Here is an 18,255-nt window from a genome sequence, read left to right on the forward strand (position 1 = left end):
ACATCAAAATAGTGCGATATGCTAAAGTTACCATAGTCCATTTGTGGACAATAAAAAAGTTACAGGGTTTAAAGTTAAAATTTTAAATTCAAAATTCCTAAAATTTTTAGGAAATTTTCAAAAAATTGTTTTGAAAATTTGGATTTGGGTCAAGGAAAACGAATTCGGACTTAACTGTCATAAATGACATGAATTAATTACATTCAGCTGGCTACACTAAATTCCCAACATGGCCCCCATTTACATTAATACTATAAAATCTTATACATATCTTGAAAATTAACTTGCGTCCAATGGAAAAAGAGTAAGTAAATCGAAAACGGTTAAATTTATCGACATAAAAGAAGTATATCTTATTTGTGTGAAATAGATAAGAGAATAATATTTTTCTATTAAAACTTTCGTACACGCCCTGAGAAAAAAGTTATGACCAATTTTTATCAACCAAGAGTACATTTTGTAGTAACCTCTAGCGTCTACAGCACAGTTAAGTCTAAATTCGTTTTCCTTGGCCCAAAATCCCGAATCCAAATTTTCAAAGTAATTCCTTAAAAACTTTCTAAAAATTTGAAGAATTTTGAATTCAAAATTTTAACTTTAACACCCAGTGACTTTTTTTATTAACCATAAATGGGTAAGTTTAGTTATATAGGACTATTTTGATGTAAGGAATCTACCCTTACTCTATGTCCCATTAATTTCTGAACATCCTGTATATGTAAATATTAATTAAAATAGAAGTACAATTAATTAATTTAAAATGTTATGAAAGATACCTATATAAAGAATGTACAATCTAAAACAATGTAGATGAACTTAATAAAACGCAAAAGATAAAAAACGAGATTGATTTGTTATTTATTAGTGACATAGTTTCAGTTTTTTATCTGTTTATTTTGTATTTTGCCACCTGTGAAAACATTTATTAAATAATTGTGCCAAAAGGATTAGTCGAGGGTTATTTTTGTTAAATTATTTTTGCCTAATCAAAGAACTCGCTATACTCACATATTATATCACGCACCTCAGTTATAATTAACGAAAGATCAATCATTTTTCATTATCAAGACTTGGAATACATTTTTTTTTAAATTTTAAACTATTGAAGTTAATTAAAAAACAAATTTCCATCTAAGTTTTGATAATGAAAAGAGTTTGATTTTTCGATGATTGATTTTTAAAAGTTAACTGTAATTAAAGTGAGCGGTATAGTGATGACCGTTTTTTGTTTTTTACGAGTTTTTCATTGTGAAATTGTTTTGGGCACAAAGGTTTCTTTGATTAATTTTTGTACATTATAACTCAATTATTTTCTAAATAATTCTAAAATGCTGTATCCGAATTAAATAAAATTTGTTATGCCAGTATATAAGTACAGATGGCGTTCCTCAATATAATGACCATGATAGGATTTACAAAAATAAGACAAATACCCGACCCCTAAACAAATATGCCCATATTGATTTGCCAAGTGACCTTATAACTTCAATTCTCTTTTATTAGAATTTATACTACCGTATGTATTATTTAGTACCCCTCTGTTCGTGTGACTATGATACCATACACTATTTCCAACGCAAACGTGTTTTACGGGTTGCCATATAAATGCAAATGTAATTAATTAGAGTGATTAATCAAGGTATGATACACTATGGACTCTCAAAACTCCCCTCGAGAATCACCGTCTCGAAAAACCCGCCACAGCATACCAGCCCAGCCGGAATCCTCCAACGGTCGCAGAAGACCATCATTCTTGAATTTACACATCCCGGAGCCCAATTGGAAGGGCTCCCTGACCCACCTTCACCTGCCGTCATTTACTTTGACCAGCCCGGAAGGTGAACAAACTTTGACTAGCAAGTTTACCTTCGGTTTGGGAATAAGGCGCCACTCTCACAATGTTAGTTGTGTTCGACTAACCCCTCTTGGTTCTATTTAACTTGCTCGAATGCTCGCTGTTTTTTTTTATGTGGAACTAAAATTTACGTTGTAAGGCTGATCGGGACTTTTGTCTCCCTCTCTTTAAAGGAAAAAGTTTGCAAAAACTGAATAGGTTTTGTAATATAATAATTCTTTTGGTAGAATTTTTTATTTGCTCCTACTTTTCTAACTTAAGTAGATTTGTTTTTTAATTTTTTTATGAGTGATTTGTTGTTTTTTAAACTAATCTAGTAATATATAAAGCTTTAGTTATTCCTTGTGCAGTTTGTCAGAGTGTGCTATTGCTATACAATACAATTTTTTATATAGGCAGTCTTCAAAAGAATGAGCCCGTACAACAAAAACCTTATAACGAATTTTATTGAAAAATTAAAAAAATAATGAACAGTTACTTTAAAGATAAACGGAACAGAATACATTTTTTAACTTGATATAAGTAAATTGGTTTATTTTCATCTAAGCATACCCTTAAAGTATAGCTCACTCATTTTTGGACAATCTTTGTGGTAAGTACTAGACTACAAGCCCATCGGAAATTTTCAAGGGGTCATTTGACCGATGAATTACTTATAAATCAATACTACCATGTCGTTAATTCTTGTTGGTACAAGTGAGTACACAGGTAAGCTAAACCTGTCCACTAAGAGGGGGTGGTTTTCGGCAAAACATTTTTGTACTGCATTTCTAAAGTACAGTATAGGTTATACAAAAAAAAATGATCCTCGACCTAATGCCGTACAAAAATAGCAATACCGGATGCCAGGAAAATTTTGGCCCGGTTTTTGGAGATTTACTATTGATACGTAAATAAATTTTTTAGTGACGCCGTACGTATCTGCTAATACAGGGGTTACAAATGCAGGGCACAACCCTCTATTTTAGCCCACATTGTTTCAAGTCATTGGAAAATGTACGTTATCGATTCCACATGATTATTTAACTCTCCAAATAATTCTTAGCAACTTTGCCGTCTGAAAATTATGGTTAATGCAAAAGTTTATAAACAATTACTTATATTTTGGAAAAATATAACCAAAAACTGTCGTACTAAATCATGGCCGGTCATAATAAATCGTACAAATTAAAAATTCAAATTAAAAAACAAATAAATATATTATGAAAATTTACAATATTTTGAAAATTCCTTGTTATAAACTGAAAATGTTATTTACAAAATATTATGGCTGTAATTGACTTTTCATAAGAAAATAAAAAAAAACAATGCTGTACGTTTTTAACTAGTGGATTTTACGTAGCTGATATTTTTCATTAAATTTTTTCTACATTTTTAAGTCATTAATAACAATATGGCATTTACAAATTTTCATCAGAAATGTAACATAAAGAATGAAAATTGCAATGCCATACATATTTGTTGGAACAATTCTCCGAAACTGTATAAGTCCAAAATGAGTTTTATCCTAATATTTCAAGAGAAATTTAATTTATACCGTAGAAATTATGATGGCATTGTCTTTAAGTTAAAAAAAAATTGTGTATAGAGAATCGAGAAGATATTTTGAGAAATTTAGAAATTTAATGACGTGCAAGAAAGAATTATTTTTAAATAAATATAATAGTAAACAATTAATTTTAACTCAATATTCATGAGAATTCCTATATAAATACTTAATTTAAAACAGTGATATAATATATGTTTTGAAGTAATAGTACCCTCGCATTTGCATATTTGCAACTTCTGTTACAATTGTTTGAACAATTTATTTATGCAAAAATTGTGATGAAGCCATTGCAATTTAAAAGTGCATTTATTACAAAAACAACTTTAAGATTGTCGGTTATAAACATGAATAAAACCACATAAAAATGTACATGCCGAAAAGAAAAAAAAGACAGAGAAAGAAGATGTTCCGATGGCCAGGTAGAATCTCGAAGCGGTAATTTTAATTTTAAAAGAAAAATAATTCAAAATTATTTAAAAAATATTCGAATGCAGATTTTTTATTGATTTTTTAATAATAATTTATTGGATTTTGAAAAAATTTTACTTATGTAGGTACTTGTGAAAAAAAAATATACATATAAGCTTTTCAAATTTATAAAATTAATAATTTTTATATCGTCCTAAGGTTTTTTAACGACATATTACTTAAAAATTATTTTACACTTAAATAATGTTTTAACAACAATGCCGATCATTTTTCAATGATCGGAAACCATAAGGGTCAGAATATAGGGGTTTGCATCCGAGGTTTCTCACTCCTGTATCGATAAATATGTACGGCATTACTGAAAAATATTTCTATATGATATTGTAAGTCTTATTATAGAAAGGCCGTACAGTAGTAAATAATTTGTATTAAGGAGAAAATAGTAGTAAAAATAAAATCAATTCTTGCAAGTAATACTTATTTGCAAAAATATATTTCAAGCCATTTAGAACCATTTTTTTTGTACGGCATTTTGTTTTTGTTGATTTTTGTTGTCAGTATTAATAAAAATATATTAATGTCGTACAAAAATTTTTCAACGTGAAATCCTACTTTTCAGAGGAAAATTAATTTTCCTATAGTAAGCACGTTTCATGAAAAATGTGCGGCATGGACAAAAATGTCATTATTTTATAAAATAGAATTAAAATTACTGAAATTGATGTTGGTCCAAATCACCCCCCATACGCTACTTACAAATAGAGGGTTGCACCCTGTATTCCTAACCCCTGGAGCAGCAAGTACGTATGGCGTCGCTTAAAAATTTATCTATGTATCGATCCGAAAATTGCAGTATAAATGCCGTATTGTAATAAATCACCAAAACCCGGGCCAAAATTTTCAGAAAATCAAAAATTTTCCTGGCTTCTGGTATTGCTATTTTTATGTGGCATTAGGTCGAGGTTAATTTTTTTTGTATAACCTATATACTTTAAAATGCCATACAAAAATGTTTTGCCGAAAACCACCCCCATTGGTGGACAGGTTTAGCTTATCTGTGTACTCACCTGTACCAACAAGAATTGATGGCATAGTTTCTAAAGTTATTGTTATATGTGGTAGTATTGATGATTTATAAGTAATTCATGCTGGGTCAAAAGACCCCTTGAAAATTTTTGATGGGCTTGTAGTCTATACATGATTTGAGAAAAATAAATTAAATAAAGAACATACTTACTTGAATGTTTTTACATTTTTACTTAGATATTCCAGTAATTCATATATATTCTCCAAATGTTAAAGATTTACTCATTTTTGCCATATATAGTGTAAATGATTGCAGAGAGCATAAATAATTTTTGAATTATATTCTTCAAAATTGCGTTCACTTGGAACTGTTGTCAAAATTGCATTGTACTTGAGAACTTTTGGCAACCACTATGCTAATAGCCTTTTGTTCACTAGTGCCAACATTTTTTAATCCAATTGCAATTTTCCGTCCCACATTAGTTTAGGAGCACTATAAAAGAATCGTTAATGCTAGACAATCACAAGATTTATGTGTTCTATGGAAGTATGTACGAATCCAAGACTCAAACAACTGGTCTTGTTGTGTTACACTTTTATCGTGAAAACTGTAAGATCTGTACGTAAAGTAATTCAATTTCAAGTTGAATTTAATTTCGCAAAATGGTTTATTACTATAAAAGGAACATAGTAAGTTGTACATAGGCTTGACCCTCCTTTTAGTTTTCGTTCTGTACTGTCTCTTGTTGTTTAAGTGCCGATAAGTGTATTTAAGCAATTTGCATTTAACTTAAGTATGCCTTACACCCAATAACATCCCACAGTATCCTATAAATAAATTTTAATACTTCTCTAATTGGTTGCTGAGATTGAAGCGGAATAATACCTTTAATTCCGGTCGCTGTATACAACCTGGACACACTTACGTTTCTGTGTTGACATCTGAATAACATTTTTTATTTCTAGACGCTGCACCGTACCGAGTCGATGGTGTCATTGTGCTTCCGCTCATTGACTGATTACATAAACAATGACAACTTACAAGGACTGCAGTCATTTCTTGAAAATAAACAAGTACAGATTGATGATAAAGATGAGGTGAGTCAACTAATTCAAATAAAAGCATGCATTCTACTTGTAAAGTTTTTCAGAATGGGACCACCGCACTTATGGTGGCAGCGTCCAAAGGCAGATCCTCACACATTCGCGAACTGCTGAGTCATGGTGCTGATCCAAATTCCGAAGACAATGATGGATGGACGGCACTTCTGTGCGCGTCCAAGGAAGGCTACGTCGATATCGTTTGTCAACTATTAGAACACAATGCCGAAATTGACCACAGGGATATGGTATAATATAAAATGGAATTCGGATTTATCGTAGCTTAAATATACTTGTATTTTAGGGCGGATGGACCCCACTGATGTGGGCCACGTACAAAGGTCGCATAGACGTTGCATTATTTCTTATCGAGCGTGGTGCCGATGTAAATGCTCATGGAAACTTTCATATTTCCTCATTACTATGGGCTGCGGGTCGTGGATATACTCAGATAGTGGAAGCTTTAGTGCATCAGGGGGCAAAAGTGAATGTAGGTGATAAATATGGAACGACAGCCCTAGTTTGGGCTAGCCGGAAAGGTTATACGGAAATCGTAGAAATATTGCTGAAAGCGGGTAAGAATGTGTGTTAATTCAGTTTCTGTATTTAAAGATATATTATGATTTTAATTTATTTTTGTTCTCTTTGGTTTTTGCAACCATTCGCTAGTTAATTGTTTGCAATTTTCAACAAAAACTGAGCTCTGGCTGTTAATAAAACAAAATATTTTTTAATTTTAGGTGCGAATGTAGACACAGCGGGGATGTACTCGTGGACAGCGCTTTTAGTCGCCACTTACGGAAACCACGTGGACGTAGTGAGCCTGTTATTAGAACACAAGCCCAATGTAAACGCTTTAGACAAAGACGGATACAGCCCGCTGACAATTGCTTGTAAGGAAGGGTATTACGAAATTGCTACTGCATTAATGGCAGCTGGTGCTTACATAAACATTCAAGTAAATATTGATACTAGATTAAAAACTCCTTCGTAGATACTTAAGATGCAGTTCTTTCAGTAGACGCTTGAGCTTTTTTTTCAAATTCATAATAGATTAGACTCTATTCAAATTAAATCTATTTTTTGCTGTTCTTGAGTTAAAATATATGATTAATTACAGAAGTTCATACATAATACACGTTGTTGTGACAAAACACTAGCGCCATCTAATTGATGAGATCGTATTTTGCCCTTTTATTAAATGTAGCCAACTGGCTAATTTTGTTGAACAACCAGTAAGTTGAACAACACGTAAGGAATTATTTATTTTTTTCATTTCAATTGGAGAGAACAACCGATACGATGCACTAGAATTGCACACACACACATACATTGTATGATATACTTTTCTATTTTCTGCAAATGGTTGTAGGACCGGTCTGGAGACACAAATTTAATACATGCGGTCAAGGGTGGTCACAGGGGTGTAGTAGAAGCTCTACTGAAGAAATACGCAGATGTGGATATACCAGGCAAAGACCGCAAGACCGCGATATACATGGCCGTCGAAAAAGGCAATGTTAACATAGTAAAACTCCTTCTTAGCTGTAACCCGGATCTGGAGATAGCGACCAAGGACGGAGACACTCCTCTTTTGAAAGCTGTCCGTTCGAGAAACGCGGAAATCGTCCAGTTGTTGCTGGACAAGAAGGCTAAAGTTTCTGCAGCGGATAAGAAGGGAGATACCGCTCTACATATAGCAATGAGAGCTCGGTCTAAAGGAATAGTGGAAATTTTGCTGCGTAATCCAAAAAATAGTCAATTGCTTTATAGGCCGAATAGGGCAGGAGAGACGCCTTATAATATAGATATTAGTCACCAGAAAACTATTTTAGGACAAATATTTGGAGCAAGTAAGTTTTTTACCCAAGTTCTTAATAACTAAGCATAAAAAAATTTATCGTTTGCAGGAAGGTTAAATACAAATGAAGACAATGAAAATATGTTAGGTTATGATCTCTATAGTAGTGCCCTCGCTGATATTTTAAGTGAACCCTCGCTGTCCATGCCTATAACAGTGGGGTTATATGCCAAATGGGGTAGTGGTAAATCGTTTTTGTTAAATAAACTTAGAGGTAAGCCACGCTAATTGGATCGTGCTTCACAATTTTTATATTTATTTTTTTTTAGAGGAAATGAAAAATTTTGCTCGAGAATGGGTAGACCCAGTCTTCCAGTTTACCGTTTTACTGTTCTTGGTGCTCGTACATTTCTGTGTGATAATCGGTACAATCTTGGGACTGTCTCTGCAGTCTTGGATAGTCGGACTTAGTGTGGGTGTAGCGATTCTAGTGTTAAGTTATATTTTTCTGGCTTTGATATGGTTCGCCAGCAAGAGGTATGACTGGGACTGGCCGTATAATTTTAACTTAAAGCTGACGAGGAAGATGAACAATTTGAAGCTCATTTTGCAAATTTTATTTTGTCATCCACCGGGTCAGGTTAGCGATGCTGCCGGGGCGCATCCTATAAGGTGAAAAGTGAGGAACGTTTATAAAACTCTTATAAACGATTCTGGTTGCAGGTTTTTTTTCACCGACCAGACGAGAGTTACAAGTACGGCTGGAGGTGAAAATTCTGTAGTACAAATGCTTGGTTCCTTATATGATGCCATAGAGATTCAATATGGAGCTCTTGCTACGAGATTGTATAGAAGTTTTAAACCAAAACCAGGTGAGTAATATTTTTGACAGATCTCTAACCTATAATTTAATTGAGGTTATGTTTTTATGACAGTGAATTTTAAAATGACATAAGATTGACAGTAAGTCTACTTCGGTTTTAAATTTGTGTTCTTGCTTTAACTTTCAATTTAAATGTGTTTGTATGTATTTTCTCGACCACAACGAACTTTAGAAACAGACAATCCAAAAGAGAAGTCTAATTTTACAATTGACAGACCAAATCTTAACTACGATGTCACAATTTTGCACTAGAATGTGGTTTTTTTGTATCACGGTTTTGTTAACCTTGAAGCAAATCATTGCCGGCTATTGTTATTACATTATTTTAGTGAAATCCTCCTCATCATGGACTTGGAGAAAGATGTGTTGTCTGCCTTACGTCGCTTTATTCGAAATGACCTTTATGATGATAATTACAGGAACGTGTGCCTTGACCATTTATCTTATACATGTCAGTAAGGATGAGTGAGTAAGAAAAACATCGTTTCAAACAATTTTCTTGTATTATCGTCTTCAGGTACGATCAGATGACGAGCTTCACTTTGAAAATCATATTAATAATAGCGGCGTTACTATTGGGCATCGCCGCCGTCGCAAACTTATACACGTGGAGCAAGCTGCTGAAGACTGTGTTCTTTTCGCAGCGCAGACACTTGCAGAAGTCCATTTCTAAATTGGAGACGCTCAAATCCGAGGGGTTCTTACAGACTTTGAGGCAAGAGGTAATCAAATGTCCCTTGGAAGAAATGGACGTGAAAAGTATTTGATATCTTTTATAGGTAAACTTAATGAAGGAAATGGTCAAGTGTCTGGACAGATTGAACTCTCAGCAGACCAGATTGGTCATCGTCGTGGACGGTTTGGATAGCTGCGAGCAGGACAAGGTGCTTCTGGTGCTGGACACCGTACATATACTCTTCTCCGATGCGAATACCCCTTTCATTGTGATATTAGCGATAGATCCCCATGTTATAGCTAAGGTAAGCCCATCGTTCACATACGTTTTGTGCTTTTAATGCTTTATTTTTTTTATTAACGCATACATTTATATTCTAACAGGTCGCTTGGGAGAAGGTCAGTCTAAAAGTTGTCGTTAAACTTTTTATGTGTTGTACCATGCTTTAATTGGCAATCTGTTGTCTTTATTAGCCTTATTTACTAGGACAAATGTAGGAATACTAAGACCGATAGTTATACAGGGTGTAATTTTGTATGGAGGCATATTTATGCATGTCACAAATTTAACAGTGAAACCACACAACCACCGACGAAACATTGAAATAAATAACTGTAAGGTTATACATAACACTGTACGATACAGACTCTATTTTGATTCCAGTAAAAACTAATACTACATGCAGAAAGTCGTGAAATTAGCTACATCTCGTAAACTGATAGACTGAAAACTAAAATAATTATATTAAAATGAAGAGGTGATATATTTGGCCATTCTTGGTTCGCCTAATTAACAGTGGCTGTTTGTTTTTGGCCCTCCTAGGGCTTGCAGCATTTGAGGACTGATCTGAACTATCAAAGATAATTGACCAATTGGTTTGTGACCTTAAACTCGGTGAAAGTATGACAACCTTAGAGCATATACTACTGGAGGCAGCGTCTCGGTCGCCGAGAGTGTAGCGGAGGTTTAGACAGAGAGACAGAGAGGGGTATATGAGGGTATATGCCATCTCTCTCTAGCAGTACGCGATTGCATGTTGCTAGAGAGAGATAGCATATACACTCCTATACCCCTCTCTCTCTCTAAACCTCCACTACACTCTCTAGGCCACTAAGATGCTGCCTCCAGTCGTATATGCTCTAAGGTAACAACTTAAGTGACCGAGTATATTTGATAGTTTGAAAACAGTTTGATAGAGCTGCAGAAACAAACCTTATATCGGGTGGACTATGTATTACCCCTAAACTAGATCAATCTCAGAGGTCATTGACATTGAGATTTACAAACTATACACAGTGCTTTAAGAAATAAATAGTAACAAATACTTTTTATTGAAAACTTCAAACAATTAACAAATAACTCAAGAAAGATAAATTTTTTAAAACTTTGAAACACTTCAAAGTTTTTAATGTTCTGTGCTTCAGCGGCATTGGCATAAAAAATATGTTGACTTTAAAATGTGTTGCAGTTGCAAAGTCATACAAAAGTAATCCCCTTCTACAAAATTATTCTCCATTGCAGTATCACTCTATCATTCTCTGAGTATTATAAAGTTGGTTTAAAAAGGTAACAGCAGAAAACGAGTTATATCTCAGATATTGGTTAACAATAATTCCTGTAAATCTTGCAAGCACCACCAAAAAAAAAAACTGTTACACCCTGTATAAAGTTCAGTCATTTTTTTTTTGTTTTTGTTAATTTTCTTGGAGAAAGTGGCCAATTAAGCCTCCCAAATATTGATGAACAAATATAGAAATACTGTCTAAGTTTTTTAAGTACAAAATAAAGTAAAGACTTCTTTATTCTGTGCTTTGTTCAATCTGCATATTAGTCCCTTATGTCTATTCTTATATATCATCATAAGTGGGGTTTCCTCTTAGCATATTTTTATTTATTAGAAAATTTAAGATTTCTGAAGTGTTTTCGATTCTAGCGCGATTCTAGGTTGTTTTACTTGTTTTCTAAAATATATCTTTTGCATGTCTATATTTTCCGTATTGAAAACTATTGTTTGACTTGATTTGATAAGATTTCTTAGAAAACTATTTGAATTTATTAATTAATTATCGGGACTTATACAATTACAACGATCAGAAAATCGATTTTTCTTTATATTCTTAAACAATAGAACTGATATTCTGAAAATTTGAAAGCAAATTTTGAAATACTTCTGAGGTTATAGCCCGTAAACGTTCTGCATGTCCGCTCAGGTCCGGAGCGCACGCCGCATGTAGAAGCAAGAGCACACAGGTACACTCTTCGACCGGATGTTTGTAGGAGAATTAACTGTTTCCGGACAAGTTTCGGTTAATAGCCACCCAAGTTTTTTACAGTTTATAGTTGCTCTTTTGTTCACAGCTACGCTCATTTGTCGAACGACTCCATCTGCAAAAGATAGAATAAGAAGGGGGATTTACTATTTTTCTCGAAACTGGTGTACTCGATTATTATAATTACACAAAAACTATTGAACCAATTGAGTTTCCCCTTGGTAGAAATGTTGATAACATTATTACCTTTTATATGACACAAATTGATTTTGGGAAATTTTGAAAAAACATTTTTATACAAATTCTGCAGAAATTTTGCATGAAAATTTGATTTTTGTCTTTAAATGAGTACCATTTTTTCAAATTTGCATTTTTTAAATTTTTCTCAACGTCAGATAGAAACTCTTTAAAATAAGAAAATTTTTATATTTTAATGCAGCTCGAATTTCATGGAGAACTAGAGGCTGTATACCATTTTGGAAGTCACGCCGCAACCTTTCTGTGACTACCACAGTTCCGCCATTTTGACGAAGAATGAATTCAAAAACATTTTTTTTTATACTTAAATATCCTACATCTACACCTACAGTGGAATGAATGTAGAATGAATATTTCCTAGTTTAAAAAATTACTCAAAATTGACTCATTTTCCTCTGTCTAATTGTATATGTCCCTTTAATACCTTTAATAGAAAAAAAACATGAAAGCCAAAAATAAAATATAATTTTTTTTTAAAAGTTTATTTTTATTCTCTTTTAAAAGTTGTATCTAGCCGTTTTTTTAATCATTTATTTTTACACCTGCAAATGCAAGCTAAAAGGAAACTGTCACATTCAATAACACTCTGTATTTTGTTTTAGTGATGAAAAACTGTAATGAATTCCTGTCTTCAGTTCACAAAATTAACTGCCAATTAATGTTAGATGTGTTTGTGTAAATTGAGACTAACTCTTGTTTTAATTTAATAAAGAATTCCCCTTTCATAAAGTTCTTTGTCGTCACAGGCTGTAGAAATGAATACAAGGAGGTTGTTTAGCGAAAGCAATATCGGAGGCCACAATTACTTAAATAACATGGTGCACTTGCCATTTTATTTGCAAAATTCAGGGTTGAGGAAAGTTAAAATTGCTCAACAGACCGCCGCCGTCCATCGGAAACAGACGGGATCTTGGTCGGCAGACGACGACAACCTCAACAGTTTCCTAGCCAGATCGGTAAGTTTAACAATAGACTCAGTTTCAGTTGAAAACAACCTTGGCAATTTTTTAGTCATCCAGCAGAAGGTTGTCGAACGAAAAAGCACTAATGTCCAGCCAGGAGAACCTCGGGAAGTTTGCGGGCCGAAAAGGCTCTCGTAAATTCAAAACATCCGAATCAGTAGCCAGCTCTATAGGGTCGAATCTGAATAGGATAGGAGGAGCACAAGATCTCACCAAAATGTTACTTACTGACGATTACTTTAGCGATGTGAATCCTCGTTCCATGAGAAGACTGATGAACGTCGTGTATGTGACAGGTACTGTTTTCGGCCACTTTAGACAAATTTATATGTACATCTTTCTTCAGGGCGTTTACTTAAAGCATTCCAAATCGATTTCAACTGGTATCGGTTAGCCTCTTGGATCAATATCACGGAACAGTGGCCGTTCCGGACGTCTTGGATTATTTATCACTACGATTTGTACGAGGACACTTTGGATGACAATACCTCGCTGAAGTCAATTTACGATAAGTGAGTCATAAATATTTACACTTTAAGGGCTAGAAATTGGGTATTAGGGTTGCCTATCATATTATGAAGAAGAGAGAAATACACAACAAAATAAAAATTAAATTGTTGCATAAGAACTAAATCGAGCTGTAAATTTAAATCATTTAGAAGTATTTTATTTGTTTTTTTGCAAGCTTTTTACAAGCTTTTATTTAACTTGCCTTGTTAGTATCGGTCAAATCTTGCAAATGAATTTTAAAACAGTTAATCCTCATCTGATTGACCTGAAATTTTCCATACACGTTTAGTTTGGATGACAATGCATGGTTAACTAAGATGGCGGACCATTTATTTTTTATGCACCCCCATGATGTGGGTATCAAATGAAAGGGTTTGCTGAGAATAATACGAAAATAAAATGATGTCACACTAAATTCAATATGGTGGACAACATTTTTTTTTACTAAACAGTACATAAATGAATAGTAAAAAAAAAATTGGTTAACAATCTTTTATGCACTGAAAAAAATAAAATAAACCAAGATCAGTATGTTCATCTTATGCTATTTAAAAGCTTGACGCATAATTTCCTTAACTTACCCCTTAAAATAAAAATTCCAATTAGGAATAAACCTCGCCACAAGCTTTTAAATCACATAAGAACGTGAACCTACTGATCTTGGTTAATTTTTTTTTAGTGCATTTTAATAAAAGCTTGTTTTTAAAATTGTTTTTTTTTTGACCTTTCATTTATGTACTATTGTCTTATACATATTAATAATTTATTAGTGTACCTACTGGAAAATAATAGATACCTACACAGCTGTAAAGACAATAAGTAAATTTTTTTATAACATTTACAATCAGCAATGTACAACTTTGGTAGTATTTATTGGGCAAACAAGGTTTTTTATTTTATTTGTTTCTTTCCATTGTTCCACGCAGTCATCAAGCGCCCAGACAAACCTATAGAGGGTGTTTCTGAAATAAGTGATACATATACCTGGGAGCAACTCCACACCAGACTCTCCAACAAACGCTCGCCCCAACAAAATTTCTTTTCACTACACTTTGTTTTCAATAAAAAAACTTTTATTTTATTGTTGAGAGAGAGAGTTTTATTTTGCTGCACACCGAAAGCAATCCTCAATATCTTGTTTAAAAGTAACACAAAAATTAAACAAATAAACGAATTACTTATCAATAGATGATATGATTTACAAAGTTGTTTCCATGTGCTAATAAACATGTTTCCAAACGACGGTCAGAATTCTGTCACCAAAGCCACCATACCACACATTCACTGAAAACCGTTGCTGGAACCGAGATCTCTGTACGTGAGGATTTGCATCATACCAATAGTGAATATTGTGAAAATTTAGTATGCCGTCTCTAGTAAAATAACATTCCGTAAAAAACACCTTGCTTGTAAAATCGAGATCTTGTGCTATTTGATGTCGAAACCACTGCCAAAATTCCACAAGGGGCTGAAAATCATTATTATTTAATGCCTGAACCCTTTATAATTGATATGGGTGTAATAATTGTCCCCTTAGTATACCCCACTGGGTACTGTTAGATACACCCACTTCTCGGCCAATGTCACGAGTAATACTGCTACACAACGCACGTGCACAAGATGCACAGGGTCGGCTTACATTTATGGTTAATTTTCTTAATTCATTTTCTCGAAAAAAAATTAATAAAAATTGCTCATTTTCGTGCCCTTTTCAAGGAATACACTTATTTCAGAAACACTTTGTATATAGAAATTTGATTACCTGACTCTTTTGAGGTTAGAATGTGGTCATTATTCAATTGCTCAATTCTGATGACTAATATGTCCTCGATTCTTTAAAAAAATTACTAGAGAAATGCCGCATTCCAATTTCCATACAATTTGAATGTATCGAATGCTTTTACTCAAGTTTTTAATGTTAGGTTGTAATTTTAACTTATATTTTAATTAATTTATTACATCTACTGTTGTTTCTGGCGAAGGCAACTACATAGCTTTCCATCAGAAATAAGCACTATTTCTTGTTATTTCGACCTATTTTGTGAGATGAGAATAGAAATTTATTTTGTGTATCTACAGGAATATCGCTGTACTTTGTCAGACAAAACGGGGTTTTCGTTTCAACTCTTGATCTTTAATTTTTGTAGGATCCGGCCACATATTCCATCGGTGAAAGACACAGAACCTCTTTTGGAACTGGATAGGGACGAAAAGAAATTCGACATTTTCTTAACGTTTCACCGGTCGAGTCTTTTAGTTAGTGACCTAAAGATATTCCTACCGTTCACCATTAATTTGGATCCTTACCTCAAAAAAGTTATTAAAGGTGAGTATATTGATGTGAAAAGTGTGTTTGTCAATAAATATCCCGTTAAATTTGATGTTTACAGAAGAAACCCAGTGTCTGGAAGACGATGGGCTGCTTATGGGTCCGTCGAGAAATATGAGCCTAACGCCTCAGTCCATTCAGCAAATGTCTGGCTGGCCGAATGCGAACGAATGGAATTCCCCAAAACCCGCATTAGTCAGAAGGGTAAGAACCACCCCTAAAGCAACACCCGTCGGACAGTCTATGCTGTACTCTCAAGTGCAGCATGGGATACTGGGTTGGCAGCACTGGAACGATCCCATGCCCATTCAGCAGCAAGTACCTTTAGCTCCCATTACAATATTACAGGTATTATTTTAGTTTTTTTTTATTTCATTATTTACTCTTTACTATAGACTCGATATTTTTTAGCCCGAAGTCCTCGAAACCAGACTGTCTGCGCTAAACGTTGAGGGAGTGTGCAAGCTCCTTTCGAAGATGGAGGATTTAAATCCCGCCGCGTTACCAAATTACATTAAAATCATTAAAGAGAACAACATTAACGGTCGGGTGTTGTTGCACTGTGACTTGGACGAACTAAAAAAGGTTAGAGCGTATTCTTTTGCTGAAATGTTAATGATTTTCTTGATTTGTAGTTGTTGAGCATGTCTTTCGGAGATTGGGAAATGTTTAAAGTTGCGCTGATATCGCTGAGGGAGCACGAAATCACTTGCTTGTTGCACCAGGACGAGGTTAAGCCTGTTAAAAGTGTGAAGCATCTAGAAAGGAGAGGTAAAAATTATTTAATTTGTTTATTAAAATGTTTTTAAATGTAAGTGAATATGTTTTGAAAGAATTAAGTTTTTTATAGGTAGCATCAACAAGGGCAGTGGTTCCAGCGATAAAGAATCGGGTAAAATGCAGGTGGACGGACCACCACAAAGAAAACAAAGTATCATTGAAAAACAGGTAAGTCACAATGTTAAATTTCTTATTTATACAGTGTGTACGGATGGAGCTGAAGAGAGAAAAATCTTTTTTATTTTTCATTTTATGAAGAAAAGTCACTCGTTAAAAATTTTGCTTGTGTTCAAACGTTCAAAAATGCAGTTTAAAGTGGGTCAGCATATACAGTCTGCTATTAAAAAACTGTTAAAAAAATATTAGGTGACTTTGTTCTTAGAACTTAAATACTGCGTTGAGCTTGTTACAAAGCACATAAGTAGTTTATTGTTTTTCAATATTTAATACTGGGTGCCCTTATATTATTTTAACAATCTGTGTCAATGGAAAAAAAAATTGGTATAAATTACAGGAAATAAAAAATCAAATCTGTTTGATCGGAAACTAATTCGTGGAACATTTTTCATTTTCTGAGTTTTCTATAGGTAAAGTGTCCTAATAGAGTAAGATTTTGTTAGAAGCTGTTTAGAATAAAAATTTTCGGCATGGGCATATATGATGATTACTTCCAGTTTTGGCATATGGCCATAAATTTTAATTCTGAACAGCTTTTCCTAATAACATTTTTTCATGTCTTGTACGAGGTTTGACAGGTGCAAAAAGAACATTTTCTATTGTAGATAAACCAAAATTTTTACAAAAATAATATCACATTTTTGATACATGTGGGGCATTCCTTGCCAAATTGACCACTTTTAACACTGACCCCTTTCGATTTGGCTGAAATTTTTTTATTGTTTTCTACTCCATTGAAAACCTCGAGAATTTTTTCAAATGTTTTCACCCAACAAAAAACTTGAATTTTTGAAAAAATAGCCTCTTTTTAAATAACCATAACTTTTTCAAAAATTGAGTTATTGGGGCTTTTTTTTTCAAAATTTTTGTTTTTAAATGTACTTTTTGAAAAAAATAGATCAAAATTATCTGGACCCATCTTCACTGTTTTTTTTCAATTTTCGAAAAAAAACGAAGTTTTTTCAATGATTTCCATTTTTGAAAAAAAAAATTTTTTTTCTTATAAAAAACATTTTTTATAAATTTCAGTGTTTTTTCGTTTTCTATTTTTTTTATTGATTGAAAAAAAATTTTGTTTTGAAATTTAGCTTATTTCACACCATTTTGAAAATTTTTGAAAATGCATTAAGAATCCCAAAATTTTTTCCCATTTTCTTTGGTTAATAATAAAGGTTTTTGACCAATACGCATCTTTCATTTTTCTTGCCTTCACTTTCAGGTACATTTTGTTTCATTTTTAGGTATTTTAAAACTATAATCATATTAAACTCTATAAAAACGATCGATGTATTGAAAATATTGAAGTATTTTTCGATATATCATTCTAACATCGATGTCATCATACGATATATTACATCAAAAAAAAAACTTCGATGTTTTTTTATGTCTATTCCTACTACAATTCAAAAATTTTTTTGCCATTGAGATCTATCATTAAAGCAATACAAAGATACCCTGTATGAAACAAAAAAAATAATAATAATTAGCTACTTATGTATTTTTTAATGAACCCATCATTCTATGAACAAAGTTACCTACTATATTATTAACTATTTTTTTGTAGGAACATCCTGTATATTTTGGCTCAAGAAGAAATGTTTGTACACTTGAAGTAGGAGGGAGTTTTTCATGAAATGAGAATTTAAAAA

General features: G+C 33.1%; 1 protein-coding gene across 5 annotated transcripts in view; it reads left to right on the plus strand.

Annotated features, from left to right (window-relative positions):
- LOC108910496 (kinase D-interacting substrate of 220 kDa B) overlaps positions 1-18,255 on the plus strand; it is a 69,144-nt gene that overhangs the window by 34,739 nt on the left and 16,150 nt on the right. For 4 of the 5 annotated variants that reach the window (XM_018715107.1, XM_018715104.2, XM_018715108.2 and 1 more), the window contains exons 2-20: positions 5,826-5,957; positions 6,011-6,208; positions 6,265-6,535; positions 6,701-6,918; positions 7,333-7,813; positions 7,871-8,035; positions 8,091-8,433; positions 8,485-8,633; positions 8,974-9,109; positions 9,162-9,366; positions 9,424-9,624; positions 12,595-12,804; positions 12,860-13,106; positions 13,157-13,322; positions 15,468-15,646; positions 15,711-15,997; positions 16,061-16,234; positions 16,285-16,420; positions 16,500-16,597. In XM_018715107.1, the coding sequence (XP_018570623.1) occupies positions 5,847-5,957; positions 6,011-6,208; positions 6,265-6,535; positions 6,701-6,918; positions 7,333-7,813; positions 7,871-8,035; positions 8,091-8,433; positions 8,485-8,633; positions 8,974-9,109; positions 9,162-9,366; positions 9,424-9,624; positions 12,595-12,804; positions 12,860-13,106; positions 13,157-13,322; positions 15,468-15,646; positions 15,711-15,997; positions 16,061-16,234; positions 16,285-16,420; positions 16,500-16,597 (3,975 nt within the window). In that variant the 5' untranslated portion in view covers positions 5,826-5,846. Of the gene's footprint in view, positions 1-1,833; positions 1,901-5,825; positions 5,958-6,010; positions 6,209-6,264; positions 6,536-6,700; positions 6,919-7,332; positions 7,814-7,870; positions 8,036-8,090; positions 8,434-8,484; positions 8,634-8,973; positions 9,110-9,161; positions 9,367-9,423; positions 9,625-12,594; positions 12,805-12,859; positions 13,107-13,156; positions 13,323-15,467; positions 15,647-15,710; positions 15,998-16,060; positions 16,235-16,284; positions 16,421-16,499; positions 16,598-18,255 lie in introns of those variants that run through there. The other variant, XM_018715109.2, reaches the window with a different exon arrangement.

This window comes from Anoplophora glabripennis, unplaced genomic scaffold (assembly GCF_000390285.2).
Source record: "Anoplophora glabripennis isolate ALB-LARVAE unplaced genomic scaffold, Agla_2.0 scaffold376, whole genome shotgun sequence".
In the NCBI taxonomy this organism is placed as follows: domain Eukaryota; kingdom Metazoa; phylum Arthropoda; class Insecta; order Coleoptera; family Cerambycidae; genus Anoplophora; species Anoplophora glabripennis.